At 41.1% G+C, this 15,656-nt stretch overlaps 1 protein-coding gene across 4 annotated transcripts in view; it reads left to right on the top strand.

Moving 5' to 3' along the window:
* TMTC1 (transmembrane O-mannosyltransferase targeting cadherins 1) overlaps positions 1-15,656 on the top strand; it is a 261,523-nt gene that overhangs the window by 11,143 nt on the left and 234,724 nt on the right. For all 4 annotated transcript variants that reach the window (XM_024733261.1, XM_024733259.1, XM_024733260.1 and 1 more), the window contains exons 2-3: positions 6,318-6,495; positions 15,015-15,088. In XM_024733261.1, coding sequence (XP_024589029.1) covers positions 6,318-6,495; positions 15,015-15,088 — 252 coding nt within the window. The remainder of the gene's footprint in view (positions 1-6,317; positions 6,496-15,014; positions 15,089-15,656) is intronic.

Raw genomic sequence — 15,656 nt, 5'->3', positions numbered from 1 at the left:
GCACTGGGACTCAGTGGAAGTCTATGCTTAATGAGGTTGAGATGACAAAATCTCCCTGGCATGGCAGAGAAAGGACTCCAGAAGCTCAATGAGATAGGAATGTTGGGGTGCATTTATCACATCGTCTGCACACATCTCACTCCCTCCCACCCTCTACTGCATTCCCTGAGAGGGCCAGGTGCTTCTCCCTTCATTGAGACATTGAGAAATACATTAGTGAGGGAGTGCCTGCAAGGTTGGGAAGCTCTGTGTTGGCTCTTTTCTGTAGGCCGAGTGTGATGTGGGAGATGCTGCCGTTGAGGTGGGTTTTCCGACTCCACTGGGGGTGGTGGGATCCTGGAGTTCCAGAGGCCAAGTGACAGAGCTTAGCTGCCAAAGACCAGGTGAGAGCATTTGCTATGGTAGGCATGGGGATGCGGTGATAGTCAGAATGTTTTGACCCACAGGGATCGTTGGTGGTGGCATGAAGTAGTCAGGCGGCCCTCTTAAATGTTACTTGATCTATAGACCAGCAAAATTGCAGGTTCAGGGCCCAGAACTAGACACGAGTCACGGCGATGGAACATCACGACCTCTCACGCAGTTTCCAGACCCCTGCCAGTTCATTGACGTATGGATGTTTGACTGAAATAGAGTTGGGGTCCCCTTGAGGAGGGACCCTAGTAGAAGTCTCTTGCAGAGATACAGGCTGTTTTTATTTTTTTCCTAAACCAGAGGTATTTTTCAAAGAAGAAAACTAAAAGAGAGTAATGGGCTTTACCTAGAGCTCTCGGCTGTGAGGTGTGCGTTGCTGGATGAGGGACAACCAATGACTTTCTCCTCCTCTCCTACCCCTCCTCCTGTGGCTGCTTGATGCCAAACTGTGTGACCCTGTGACCTTTCCTGGGAACAGGTGCCTTCCGATTGCTGTGAGCTCGGTATGCCACCCCCCCCCCCCATTTCTGGGCACTTTTACGAAGAGGCCGAGTATTTCAGACAGAGACGGGGCTCTTTACGTTCTGTTTGCCAAAATCTGGAAGGCTTTCAGCCAGTAGGCATGACTATTAAGATTATTTTAGAAAAAAACGTTGTTTTACTTGCTATTGCTTGGCCTACCTTTATATGAGAAAGGAAGGGTAAATCAAATAAAGTTAGGGATTCTTTGAATAGAAAGAGAAAGATGATCTTTTCCAACTTCCAACTTCTTGTAAGTTTATTTGTTCGTCCAGTAAACCTTCACTTAGAATCTACTGTGTGCTAAGTGAGGTGGATACAGTGACAAAAAACTAATTTCTAAAAATGTATGAAAATGCTCATAACATTTGAGGAGTGTAGTAAAAGAGTTTTAAAAAACTGATTAAATTCTATGATGGAAGTACGTTCAGGGTGACGTGGAACCTGAGAGACTGTCCTCTCTAGGTGGTGTTTAAGGTAGGCTGTTATCGCATCTCTGTGTGGACATTTCTGGTTATCCCAAACACCGATTCTAGTTTTAGATCTTACATCTTTCTTTGAGCTGAAGTCTGCCTCTCAGTAGTTAGTTAGCAGGCCCCGTGGCAAACTGTGAGTACTTGAACCACCTAAATGGGCACCCAGGTATGTCCATGCAGCCATGGAGGCCCAGAGTTGCCAGGTCTTCTAATATTTGAAGAGAAGCTGGAAGTTTTTATATGAAATCACCTGTTTTATTGTGTGACGAGCATGCACCAGGCACTGTGCTAGACACTGGGGATGTAGCCATGAATATGTCAGAGAGCCTTTCCCCTGGAGAACTTGGTATCATTTCTGTCTGCCATCTTTCTCCAGGCTGAGTGTCCCCCATTTCCTCAAACCTGTCTCCCTGAGACATCACTTAGAGACCCTTCCCCCAACATCCTAGAGCTGTCCTGTGAAGGTGCTCTGGTGTTGAAATAGCACCCTGAGGGGCTGCTGCCCCACATTGGATACCACCCACGTTCCCTTTCCCACTTGCACAGAGAACGCCTCCCTCTTCCTTATCTCTGTACCTGGTAGGTTCTCCTACTGCTAGAATTCTCTCACTTTTAATCATCTTTCTCTGTTTCTCCTCTCTCTCACCTGCTATGCTGTTAACTCTTCAGTAGCCAATGATGTGTCTTCTCTTTGTATCTGTGGGCTCCACGTTATACCTGGCATCTAGCAGTTGCTCAATAAATATCTGTTGGAGTGAATTGAAATGAAAAATATTGACTTAGGCGGTTCCCTGACTGTCTGTTGGTAGTTTGGTCTGTTTCGGTAACCAGGACACAGTAACTCGGAGCTTAGGATAGACTAACAGCCCTTGGACATACTATGTGTAGAGTTTTAATCTGGATTGCGAATATCTTGTTCTCTTTTATGTCCAAATGTGGGTCTTTACTGTTACCCATATTCTGTCGAATCCTGTTAGAATTAAATAACAACTTCAAGCGTTTAAATTCTTTGTGAAACTCAGTCTCCCAGTACAGTAACTAACTCTCCTTCCCAGCTACAGGCCTTCTGCAGGCTTGGTTAGCATACACTATAGATTCATTTAAGATTTTGGTAAAAATATCGGACAGCTCAGAGATATTATCAGAACCCTGTGACGTACCCTGGAGGTCTCCATCTGAGGAGACATTGATTTATTATTCACCACTCTTTGTGTGTGCTCAAACCTGTCTTATTCTATCTTGTATGCAAGGAGATCCTGAGAGATTCTGATAAATGTCTTTGTTAAAATAAAGATGTGATGCATCTATCACATCCCCTCAATTAACATGTGAGATTAGTCAGTTAACTCCCTTTTTGTGAACCCCTGTTGGGTCCCAGAATCAGATTCTTTTTCCAGTGCTCACAAATAGAATAAGTTCTAAAATTTTGTCATCATTTCATCTTAAGCTCACTTGTCTATAATTTGGAGAGCTCTTTCTCCATCTTTTAGACATTTAGAAAACTTTCCTAATTCTAGATTTTTGGTGATTTCTCAAAGCTTAGGTTCACTAGTGTCAGGTACCATGTGAGAGGCTTTCACACTGCTACCTCATCACTGCAGTGGTTCCCCATTCAGCAATTAAAAAAAAATATTTTGGCATCTACTTGAATCCACTTAAAACACCAAGCACTCTGTCCTAACCAATTTCCAGATATAATCTATATGGATAACATCTGCACGTTTTCAGATATGATACATATGGACACAAAGGTGACTCATGCCTACTATTTTGTATCATTTTGGAAGGGGAAAGGAATGTATGTTAAGTACCTCATAAAAGTGTGGTAATATAGTAATACGGTCGGTCGTCTTCAGTGATGCTTTTTACTTTCCAAATGGTTGAATAACAAATAAATTAGAAAAATAATAGGTCTTTTGTTTTCTTTTTAGAAACAGTGCTATTATTTGTAATCCAGAGTTATGATCTAAAGTATAATATGTGTGGGAATAGTCAAATCCATAAGGGTTTTGGTTTATTAGGTGTCTTTCCTTCTCTGTATTGCCATTTTTGTAATAACACAGTGAGGTGCATCTTTTAGATTGACAGGGCCATTTCCATCTCTTCCTCTACTCACACTCACAAGACTTCTTGTGGGAGTTCGCTCCCACACCAAGCAATTCTCCGACACCTGCTGGGTGTCCTAGAATTCGATTCAGTCCTGACACTCCCTACCTGGAGTTAGCATGAGATCCGCCCAGGTAAGGGCTTGGTTCTACACGATTGCCCCACTTCAGACACCAGTCGCAAGTACTGGGTCCCCAGGTTACCCCCATTTATGTCTGACCTGGCTACAAGTTGGGGGTTCCCAGAACCCCCTCCTCAGCTTTGATAATTTGCTGTAATGGCTCACAGAACTCAGAGAAACACTTATGTTTACCAGTTTATTACATAAAGAAGGGTATGATAAAGTGTACAGATAAACAGCCAGGTGAAGTGATGCACAGACTAAGGTCTGGAGGGTCCTGAGTGCAGAAGCTTCTGTCCCTGTGGAGTTGGGCTGCATCACTCTCTGGGCATGTTGATGTGTTCACCAACCTGGAAGCTCTCTGAACCCCATAGTTCAGGGAATTTTATGGAAGCTTCATCACATAGGCATGATCGATTATTAACTCAGCCTCCCTCACCTATGCCCTCCCTGAGGATGGGGGTAGGGCTGAAAGTTCCAAGCTTATAATCGCACGTGATCTTTCTCGTGACCAGTCCCCATCCAGAAGCCATCCAGGAGCCCAGTAAAAGTCACCTCATTAGAACAAAAGACACTCCTATCTCTCAGGGAATCCAAGGGATTTAGGAGCTCTGTGTCAGGAACCAGGGCCAAAGACCAAGGATTAGAACAAAAGGTGCTCCCATTGCTCTTATCACTTAGGAAATTGCAAGGAATTTACGAGCCCAGTGCCAGGAACTTGGGGGCAGAGACCAAATATTAAAACAAAAGACGTTCCTAGCACGTGTATCACTTCGGAAATTACAAAGGTTTTAGGGCCTCTGACCAGGAGTTGGGATGAAGATCAAAATATATATTTCTTACTATATCACAATATCACATATGTATGTATATATTTTTTTGAATACTTTTCTGGTTATTTCCTTACAGAAAATTCCTAGAAGTGGAATTTTTGGCCAAAAGTTGTATAATTTTTAAAGCCTTTGATACATGTCGACAACCTAGAGACCTTTCAGTTTGGGCACCCATCTACCACATGTGAGATTGCCTGTTTTCTCTCATTGAGATGGGTGTGAATGAATTTTAAATGAATGGCTTAGCTGGTCTGGAAAACTCAGCCTGATGAAGTGAGAAACAGTGTAAAATCAACCTCAGGGGGATGGGCTGTCAGGGAACTGCACCCCCGTTCCCCGAGGATAGGGACTTGGTCTTGTCCTTCTCAGAGCTCTGCCATCCTGAGCTTTCTGATTTCCGGCAGCTCTATCGGCCTGTGGGCGTCCTCTTGTACTGGAATGGGAGGGATGCTTTCTCCCTTCTTTAGCTGGATGTGCCAGTCCCCTAGTTCACTGCCCTTTCCTCTTTCCTTCTGAATAAGGTATTTCACACTGGGCTCCTATCTTACGGATCTTGGGGGTGTGCGCAGACTCATGGGTCTGTCAACACAGCTCTTTGGAATCTTGCATTGGAGCCCTGGAGTTGGATCCCTCACAGCAATTCATTTTTCTAGGCTTAGTTAGGACCATGATTACTTCAGTGGGAATGAAAATTGAGTTGATTAAGTGACTATGACATTTAGATTCATATGTCCAAATAAAGCCTGAGATGTTTAAAATTCTGTAGGTTAAAACTGTGTATGAATCAAGTCAAGTGTTTAGGATATGCATATGCCATCGCTAAAGTTGACTTTTAGATTCTTCATTGTTTTTGGCAAACAGGAGGTGTTTGTGTAGGAGAAGCAGATCAAGAGCATGAGAATAAAGATGTGGTATTACTGTTTTGGTAAACTGGGCTGGAGTCTAGACAGCTATAGGCAGTACCACTTAGGGTGTGTATGCTCTCCCAAGAGAACCCTTCCCTATACAATTGTATCTTTTCTATAACCCTACAGACTCAGTTGGGGACATTCTGTCCTGTTTTTAAATTAAAGGCTACCTTCAGAAGTCTCTCTGTTGTGCATTTCTGTCTTAGGAAACTGTTTTTTAAGATGTTGAACAATTAATTTCCCTTCTCTTTGTGGTTCTCTTTTTAGTTTCTTTGTTGTAATCCTAGAATTCAGATTCTGAGATCTATAGGAATTTATGTTAGAAAACATTTAATACAAATTCTGAAATGCTATGTTCTTTCTCATCCTTGTAATTTCTGCTACAGCTGGTAATTGTGGATAGGTGCCCTGAAGATCCCTTGTGGAGTGGTAATTAACGATGATTCCTTGTGCGTAATCTGAAAATTTGGTTCCTGGTGGCACCGTAGGTGAGAGAACACAGTCATACCCGGTTTGTCTCAACCTTGACCACAGCCGCAGTTTCCTGCTCTCTTTCTAATCTGTGGTGGCCATAGCTCTGACCCACAGCGCTGTGGACTTGCCTCTAACACTCAGCTGCTGAGGAAGAGGTGGCCATGATACTGGGGGGTGTTTGCATCAGCCAGGGAGTGAGGGAAAAAGGGGTGGCATGCCTGTCTGCCTGCCTTCTCAGTGAGGCCACAGTTTTCTGAAGTAATATTGTATTGCATTTGCAGTGATTTCTGCAGATAGCAAAATTTTTAGATAGGAAAAAAATTACACTCAAATGTACAAAATCACCGGATATTGGGAATCATTTAAAAATAATTAATTGAATAACTTATCTTTTAAAATGATGGATTTCCTTTGTTTGTGCTTATATTCTGTTTGTAGCTAATTCAGTTTTTGTTTGTTTTTACAGGCTAAACATCTTTTTGACTGGCATGAACCCATTCTACTTTCATGCAGTAAATGTCATTTTACACTGCCTAGTGACCCTTGTGCTGATGTACACCTGTGACAAAACTGTCTTCAAGAATCGTGGACTTGCTTTCGTTACGGCATTGCTTTTTGCTGTGCATCCTGTTCACACAGAGGCGGTGAGTGTCATTAGAACTCAATGAAATAATGAAGCAAAAAAGTGATCCTGGGCTTCCTGGTGGCGCAGTGGTTGAGAGTCCGCCTGCCGATGCAGGGGACACGGGTTCGTGCCCTGGTCCGGGAAGATCCTACATGCCGCGGAGGGGCTGGGCCCGTGAGCCACGGCCGCTGAGCCTGCGCGTCTGGAGCCTGTGCTCCGCAAGGGGAGAGGCCACAACAGTTAAAAAAAAAAAAAAAAAAAAAAAAACAGGGATCCTTTTCCCCTTTCGAAATCATGTGAATTTAAAGCTCTACTAAAGTGTTTATATATAAATCATTCTGCTTGACAACTTTTCTTTCTGAATGTTCAAATGGCCTTTACTGCACCTTCAGGATTTCACACCTGTTATTCACACCTGTTATTATTACAGGTGGTAATAAATGACCACAGTTCTTTATCTGCAGAAAATTTAAGTCCTAATGTGTTTTAAACAGCAAGGGGCATTTTGAGATACTTACGCTGAGTCATTGTTCGTGCTCTACAATTTTTTAACCTTTTCTCACTCTGCTTTATGTTTATAATGTCCATGATGCTCAACTGTAAGTGCGAGGTGAGAGACTATAAAAAGTTGAACTAACGTTCTTCAAGTCAGACACATTTAGGAGACTTAACATCAGTTTTCCAAGTTATTTAGTATGAATTGTAGTTATTTGGTGGATAATGAGAAATTTATTTAGAAAATATAGATAGTTCAGATCTGTGCTCTTATTTAAAATATGGACTTAATCATGCACCAAGATGGCGTCATCCAGCTAACCTTGTTTCACATCTCTATAACCACAGTTGGTTTATTTCATGTGTATTGCTAGGGGTGGATGAAGACTTTCCAAGGGGTATGTGGGTACCACAGTTTTAAAGGAATTGTTTCCAGAGGGTCAGATTGCATCCGGACACTTTCCTGCAGCTCACATCTGGGTCTGAGTGCACACCTGGGGGAAAGGTGTCAAATTGATTCTCCTCTCCCTGTTCCCCTTTCAATTGCCTTTTTCTTATTTAAAGAAAAATAAGGAATGTCTTGCATACATTTACTATGCCCCAGGGGTACAAACAGGCACCTTACAATGAAACAATTTGATATATTGGTGTCAGCCAGGTCTCCTCTAATTAAGGCATCATAAACCCAAAGTAGGGCTTCCTGTCTTTTTCTGTCTTTACATATTTCTGTGAGGAATGCAGCATGGCATTAGAAGTAGGCTGTGGTGGCCTGTGAGATTCTGGTTGTCATGGGGATGTATAATATGTTCATTTGATCTGACACAAGAAGTCTGATTTGGCCAATTGGCTTAATAATGAGAAATGGTTAGGCCATATGATGGACGTTTGCCACAAACAAAATTCTAAATCTGTAAGCTCAAGGTTTTGACACAACTGAGAGTGATAAAGAGCGAGTGATAAAGAAGAAAATTATTTTATAAAAAGTTACTTTCTTAAGGGTACTTTTTCCAGCCCTTTCTGGGTATTTTGGACTGAACAAGGTACCTGTAAGTGGAAGACTATTAAGTATAAGTAATAGTCCTTTTCAATTAAGTATAAGTAATCGTCCTTTGCAAAGTCTCAGTCAAGCCTTTTTGCTGTACTTCTGAGAAACTGTGAAAGCAAACGAAACTAATAACAGGTAACCCTAATGATGGGTACACTTCATTTATTTGCTTTCAGCCAGATTAAAGGAGAACCTGATAGAATTGTCTGCTGGTAGATCATTAAACATTATGCAAGATGATAGATCACCATGATTTTTCAAATAACTTGGGTGTTCAAAGACTTACGTCACTGTATGACATGGCTACTTCTGTCCTCATTTATGTAAGCAGTGTTTAAATACAAAAGCTACGGATAGAACTGATGCCGCATGCTTTCTTATTCTAACAAAAAATAATATTCAGTCATAGATAACTGAATTTATTAAAAAGAAAGCTACAACTGTATTATTAAGAGGTGTATTTTTTATATTTAATAATTATTTATCATTTTTTTCTAACTTACGATGTATTTAATAATTGAAAATAATAGTAATTGGACTAATAATACAAAATTGAAAATTAGCACTTAGGTGTTTTGATCACAGGAAATTAAAAAAATAAATTTAATTGCATATGTATTTTTACTACAGAGAGAGATAATAAATAGAATATTTAAAAATGTAACTATAACACATTAAGAAAAAATGCTGAGGGGGAACTAAAATGGAAGTATGAGTGTAAGGGGAAAGGGTGTAAAATGTCTATCATTTAGAGAAGAGCCTGTTCATATTTGTGTAAGGGGAACATGATGAGCTTCAAATTGCTGTGGTATGTTTCAGGTGCATTTGGTACATTTAAAGGAGTAACATTATGGCGTTATTTTAAAATGTCAGTTTCTAAAATGCACAGGAAGTTAGATCCTTTGAATTATTTAAAATTATGATGAAAAATTTTAGATGTGAATTTTAAAAGATGAGAGCAATGCATAAGTTTTCAATATGATTGTTAGATGAAGAGAAATAATCAAGGACCACTACTCCTAGCCATATAGAATATATGACACCAGGTCAGTGGCAATGTTTTAATCTAAGCCCATCAACAATATTATGTTTCTGACAAATAATTTCATAAGTAGAGTTAAAAATTCGTGCTTAGAGTGTCTTGGAGAAAATTTGTGTAGGAAAGAACAAATGAGTAGAATAAGAATGGTCCTAATTCTGTGCTTGCAGAGAGGGAGAGCATAAAATGCAGGTAATCTCGGGCAGTGTGATCATGAGCTAGCTGGAGTTCTAAGAAAAAAGGAAAATCCTGTTAGCAAAATGACCTGTAAGAAAGGGTTTCACAAATACCGTATGCTAACACATATATATGGAATCTAAAAAAAAATAATGGTTCTGAAGAACCTAGGGGCAGGACAGGAATAAAGACACAGACATAGAGAATGGACTTGAGGACATGGGGAGGGGGAAGGGGAAAGCGGGACGAAGTGAGAGAGTAGCATTGACATATATACACTACCAAACATAAAACAGCTAGCTAGTGGGAAGCAGCTGCATAGCACAGGGAGATCAGCTCAGTGCTTTGTGACCACCTAGAGGGGTGAGATAGGGAGGGTGGGAGGGAGACGCAAGAGGGAAGGGATATGGGGATATATGTATATGTATAGCTGATTCACTTTGTTATACAGCAGAAACTAACACACCATTGTAAAGCAGTTATGCTCCAATAAAGATGTTAAAAAAAAAAAAAGGTTTCAAGCAGCTTTTGTACTAATCGGAAAAAAAAAAATCCATGGTAACACAATTATGGGGACAAAGGAGCCTGAGAGCTAGACATTTATTTGGGGAAAAATCTTAAAGAAACTATTTGCATTCACAAGCATAAGAAGGCAAAGAAATTTGACCTGTATAATAAACTATACTGGAAAGTAAAATCAAGAGACTGTTATTTAATTATAGATATTAGTTCAGGTTTCTAGAAAGGAGGGCAGAGAAACAGAGAAAAAGAAATGTGTGTTATGAAAACATAGTGATACATTATTTAAGAAAAAGAAAAACAGACCATAGTGGGATGAAAGAGGAAGTTAGTAGGATGTGTCTCCTCTTTGTTAAACAAGAACAAAAATGAGACCATAAATTACAGCAGGAAGGATGGAGGGCTTAAATTGGGGGGGGAGGATTTAGTGCAAACATGTTGATATGATTAAGGATTCGCTTTCTTAATTACGTAACCAACAAATTGTTAAACGAGTGCTTGCTTAGTGCAGGCCCTCTGCTAGGTGCCAAGGGGGTATGTGGGTGGGCAGTGGGGTCCCTACCCACAGTTTGTTCATAAGCTCCTAGAAAAGCCAAAGAGCATACACATAAATACGTACAAGACAAAGCAATATGTTGTAATAAAACTGAAATTCCAGTGAAGGGAAAAATTATTTCCAGTTTAAGTAGAGAGGAATAAATTCATTTAGTTATGTAATTTTTCAACAAATATTTGAGTGACTATAATACAGTCAATCAGTGCAGGGCTATAGCAGTGAATAAGGTAGACCTAGAGCTTTCCTCATTGATGGCCTTGTGATTCTTGGGTTTCCTGACAGTATATTTCTTGGGAAATTTATGTTTTTCTGAATCCCGAATCATGAGAAAAATCAGTAGAGAAATTGGGAAAACGGGGAAATCATTGTAATTCTCCTATGAGAATTAAAACTTAACAATCATCATAGAGACATTACTGTTTGAAGGAATGCACTTCTGTCCAGTCAAAAGCAAGAGCAGGAAATGCTGACACATGGAGTTGAAGGTTAGGGTTGACGTTTCCACAGCTGGGACAAGAGTACTTAGGAGAAAATTGGTCATGATCTAATCAGCCAGTTTGGCTTTCAGCTGTTGCCATGTGTTAAGTATGTGTTCCTGGCTCAGTCTGCCACCAATAGAACTCATTTTGCAGGTAAAATAATTAATAAATATAATATAATAGCGATAGTCCAAGAAATAACAAGTTTTGGGGGCAGATTAAGTCCTTACTTTGCAGTTTCCACATGTGATTCTGTTAAGCCTGCTAGGAGATCTGAATGTTACATTATTTGAATTCTACTCAATTATGTTCACTGATTTTTTTCAAATGTTTGAATATTTGTTAAAGGAATACAGTTCCCAGGTTACAGCTACCTGCTTGGTGATGGAAACTTGAAGCTTAAGGGAAGAAATACATGCTCTCCATCTCTTTGTATATTTGACCAAGTCCTTTTGTACTTCCCAGCACCCTAGGTTCAGCCTGCATTGTCACGGGATCAAGCCCAAGGGGTGACAACTTGATGTTCCATCTTGGCTTCTTGTTGCCCACTCCCACCCCCTTTTCATTTATTCCATGCTCTCATCACTTTAACCTCCCCTTCCAGGAACACCCAGTATGCTTTCAGGACTCTCTTTCCTCTGCCTGGAATGCTTCTGCATTCCCTCTCTGGCCCAAGATTCACATCCCCCTGTCTTGAGTTGCCTGAAGTCCTCCTTGCTTGACCTTTAAGTCTCAGTGAATAAGGCCAGCCTTTCCACAAAGCCTTCCCAGATCCTACAGTCCAAATTAATGCCTTCAGTCTTCTCATGGCAGTGATCTCTCCTCTTTACAATACATGCAGTTTCCTTGTAACCTCTTAATGCCCTCTTTGACTCCTCACCAGATGTTAACTGCTTGGGGCAGGTTTAATCCCTCCGGCTGGCATAAATACCTGGCAGATAGGAGGCATTTGTTAAATGTTTGTTGACCGGCGTGAAACATGCAATTACTGAACAAGATGATGTTGACGAATTGACTCACTGTGTGGCTAGTCTGGACAGATAGCAGTTGATGACAAGCACCTTGTTTTTAAGACACTAACCCCCTGGCCCCAGAGACCCCAGCTTAACAGGGATACAGAGTAGGCGTTCAGTGACTGCTTGGTGGTTTGGAGCCGGCAGCAGAGCCTCTCAGTGTTAGCACTGACATTTCAACACCCGCTCTGAGCTTCTGCTCCAAGGGACACTCCATTCTTCAAATCTGGGCGTGTCCAGCTGGCACACGCTGCTATTGCTGCTGCTGTTTCCCGGCAGAGCCAACTGACTACAGTTTGAGGAGCAGGGCTTCAGGCGCCTTGAAGGCACTAGTTATGCCTGCCTAGCTTGTGATTGCCTCATTCCAGCTTGCCACACCCAATATCAGTTTGCCAGTCCTGCTGTTGTCTGGGTTGGCCACAGCAGTAGTGCTGCGTTGGGTGTCCCCCTGGGCCCAGACGCCTGGGCCTTATCCCAGGACTTCGTTGCTGGCGAGCTGGGCTCTCTGTTTAACCTCCCAGAGGCCTTGCTGGTGATGCCGAGCTCAGTGCTCAAAGGGGCGGTGCCTGTAGCCTGAGCGGGCCTGGGCTTCACGAGTGAACCGTGTGCAGTTGTTGCTTTACGTACTGTGAGTCTGAGCTGCGCCTTGACACCGAGGTGAAACCACACTGTCACTAATAGACATATTGGATTATCTAATAAAGTTAACATAAAATATCATACATGTAAACCTTAAAGTAAAAAGATGGTTTCCATACATCACGCAGAAAAACCCGTCTCACTGTTAAGAGTCTCGCCCCCTTTCTCTGCAGGGAAAAGGAAGAAAGAAGGGCATCAACAACGAGTGGGCACTTTGTATATATCATCTTACTTATTACAACAGTAACGTGAGTTAGGGGGTGTAATACTCATTTTAAAGATAACAAAACCAAATCTCAGAACTTAAAGATAACAAAGTTGAATCTCCCTCAGGTGGTTAGGGGAGCCTGTATTCAAGCCTTGGATGGTCTAGCTCAGCGGTCCCCAACCTTTTTGGCACCAGGGACTGGTTTCGTGGAAGACAGTTTTTCCACAGACCTGGGGTGGGGAATGGTTTCAGGATGATTCGAGCACATTGCATTTACTGTGCACTTTATTTCTGTCATTATTCTGTTGTGATATATAATAAAATAATTATGCAACTCACCATCATGCAGAATCAGTGGGAGCCCTGAGCTTTCAGTTGCTACTCACCGATAGGGTTCTGATATGAGTCTGCAAGCAGTTGATTTATTATGGTCTCTGTGCAGTCAAACCTCTCTGCTAATGATGATCTGTATTTGCAGCCGCTCCTGAGCGCTAGCATCACTGCCTCGGCTCCCCCTCAGATCATCAGGCTTTAGATTCTCATAAGGAGCGTGCAACCTAGATCCCTCGCATGCGCAGTTCCCAGTAGGGTTTGCGCTCCCGTGAGAATCTAATGCCTCCACTGACCTGACAGGGAGCGGAGCTCAGGCAGTAGTGTGAGTGATGGAGAGCGGCTGTAAATACAGATGAAGCTTCGCTCACTCACCCGCCGCTCACCTCCTGCTGTGCGGCCTGGTTCCTAACAGGACACAGACCACTACCATCCGTGGCCTGGGGATTGGGGACCCCTGGTCTAGCTCCATGTGTGTGTCATTGCCTCTCCTTTATGACTGCAAAATTTGCTTATTATATGAAGATATTTATAGGTATATTTCCCAGAAATCTATTTTCCGCTATTAATTGTTGATTGATTCTCCAACACACCATGGGCTTCACGTCTTCTGTGATTTGGGTAAGGCTGTTTTCTGTGCCTGAATGTCAAGTTCATTTCCCTTGCGAATTCTTCCTCATATGTGACCTTTTCTTTGAAGCATTCTTTGAACCATACCCCGTTTTTTTCCTTTACAGTTTTATTTCCTGGATTTCAAAAAATTAAGAGAAATGTACACGTTTTGAGTAGTGAAATAATACAAAGATTTATAAATAGCCATCTGTCCCCACCCTCCTTCCATTTCAGTCCCTTTTTGAAGTAACACAATAAAAAAAATAATTTCAAGCTTAAAAAATGTAGTGACCATATACTCTATCCAGAGTCACCAATTTTTAACATTTTACAGCATATGTTTTATCATCCTTCCACTCTTTCTCCTTCAATATATAAAAATATTACTTGCTTTCTGAAGCATTTAGAGTAGGTTGCATAATTCATACGCCTTTACGCCTTAATAATTTCGTTGTATATTTTCTAAAACCAAGGCCATTAGTCACTGTTTCTTTTTAGCCTCCTTTAGTCTTAAGTTTTGAACAGTCCCCAGTCTTCAGTGTCTTTCTATTATATTATTTATATCTTTAAATGTAACTTAAAATTTATATTAGGATTATATATAATATACAGTGTTATTAATATATTTGTCTTAATATTGTAATTGACAATGGTTTATCATTTATTGCTGTCCTTATTTATTATGATGTTCAAATTGTTGCATATTTGGTCAGTGGGAGCCCATTGTTACTGGCTTCTGTGTCCTATTGACATGTACCTGTCATTTTTTGAGCACTTACTTTCTGACATGAGAAGATGATCCAAGTGCTCTTGTATCTCCTGAGTCTCAACCCTGGAATCAGCTGCTTCTCCAAGGGGCCCATGTTCTCTTTAGTGGATAAATGGCCTGTGGTTAGTGCCAGGATGGCTCTTTGCTACTGGGGTATTTTGCTTTCAGACCCTTTTGGTGATGTTGCTAAGAAACACATAGACGCATGCACGTACACTCACACATAGTGATGATGAGTTCATACTCCTTCCCATTCTTGTCTTATTTTTTTCCTAGTGCTCTGTAAGCATCCTCTGTTCCATTAGCACTCTGGTGCCCAAAGACTAGCACAGTGTCCAGAACTCAGTCATTGCTCAAAAAAATATTTTTGAAAAAAAACAGTAAATGAATATACTTTGATGCTGTGAATTGATCTTCAATAGAAGAAACGTTAAAAATGAAGTTAAGCATGAAAATCTTGCCCCTTCCTTCCTCTTTTTCTCCTTCTTTAAAATTATTGTTAAATATAACCAGAAGTGGTTAGTCGTATATCAGAATTTAAAGAATAATGTGTTTTCCAATTTATTATTCCTTTCATTCCTCTGAAAACAAATAACATTTCTGTAATGCGTTTCTGAAAGTGGTTTTCTGAGGTTTTTATTTTTTCACACTTTCTAGGTGGCCGGAATTGTTGGCAGAGCTGACGTGTTGGCATGCTTGCTGTTTCTGTTAGCCTTTCTCTCCTACAGTAGGTATGTATGTCTAAGAATGCCCTTATCTGTTTACAGTTATGCTGTCCCCTGGGAATTTCTGCTGTGTGTGTGTGTGTGTGTGTGTGTGTGTGTGTGTGTGTGTGTGTGTGTGTATGTTCACTCTGATCTCCTGCCTGAGAGAGGAGGGAGGCTTCTTGGCAGTGAAATGCCCAGTGAGCTTCCTGGAGACCTGGGATAGGAAACCGTCTCCTTACCAAAAGCTAGGCTGTTCTCTCTTCCAGCCGCATTCTGAACCATGTCATAGCCTTTTAAAAGGACTGCTCTCCCAGTGCTGGGAAGATAAGCTCTTGCTTCTTGATTTCTCTTACTTGTAGTTTCTTACTGAGAATGGAATTTGAAATCTTAGCTCTGAGCCAAAATACACTGGGTCTAGTCCTCTCTTCTATTTAACTATGATTTGTTTAATTTCTCCTTTTCATTTTGGTCCTACATTTTGTTTTGTTTTTTTCCTCTTTATTATCCTCATTAAAGTAGCTCAAAGCTTAAAACAACAAGGCTGAATTGAAAGTAGTATTTCTCAACTGTGATTTTCCAATTTGCACATCCT

This window comes from Neophocaena asiaeorientalis, unplaced genomic scaffold (genome assembly GCF_003031525.2).
Source record: "Neophocaena asiaeorientalis asiaeorientalis breed wild unplaced genomic scaffold, Neophocaena_asiaeorientalis_V1.1 scaffold150, whole genome shotgun sequence".
NCBI lineage: Eukaryota > Metazoa > Chordata > Mammalia > Artiodactyla > Phocoenidae > Neophocaena > Neophocaena asiaeorientalis.
This window is presented reverse-complemented; position numbering and strand designations above follow the sequence as displayed.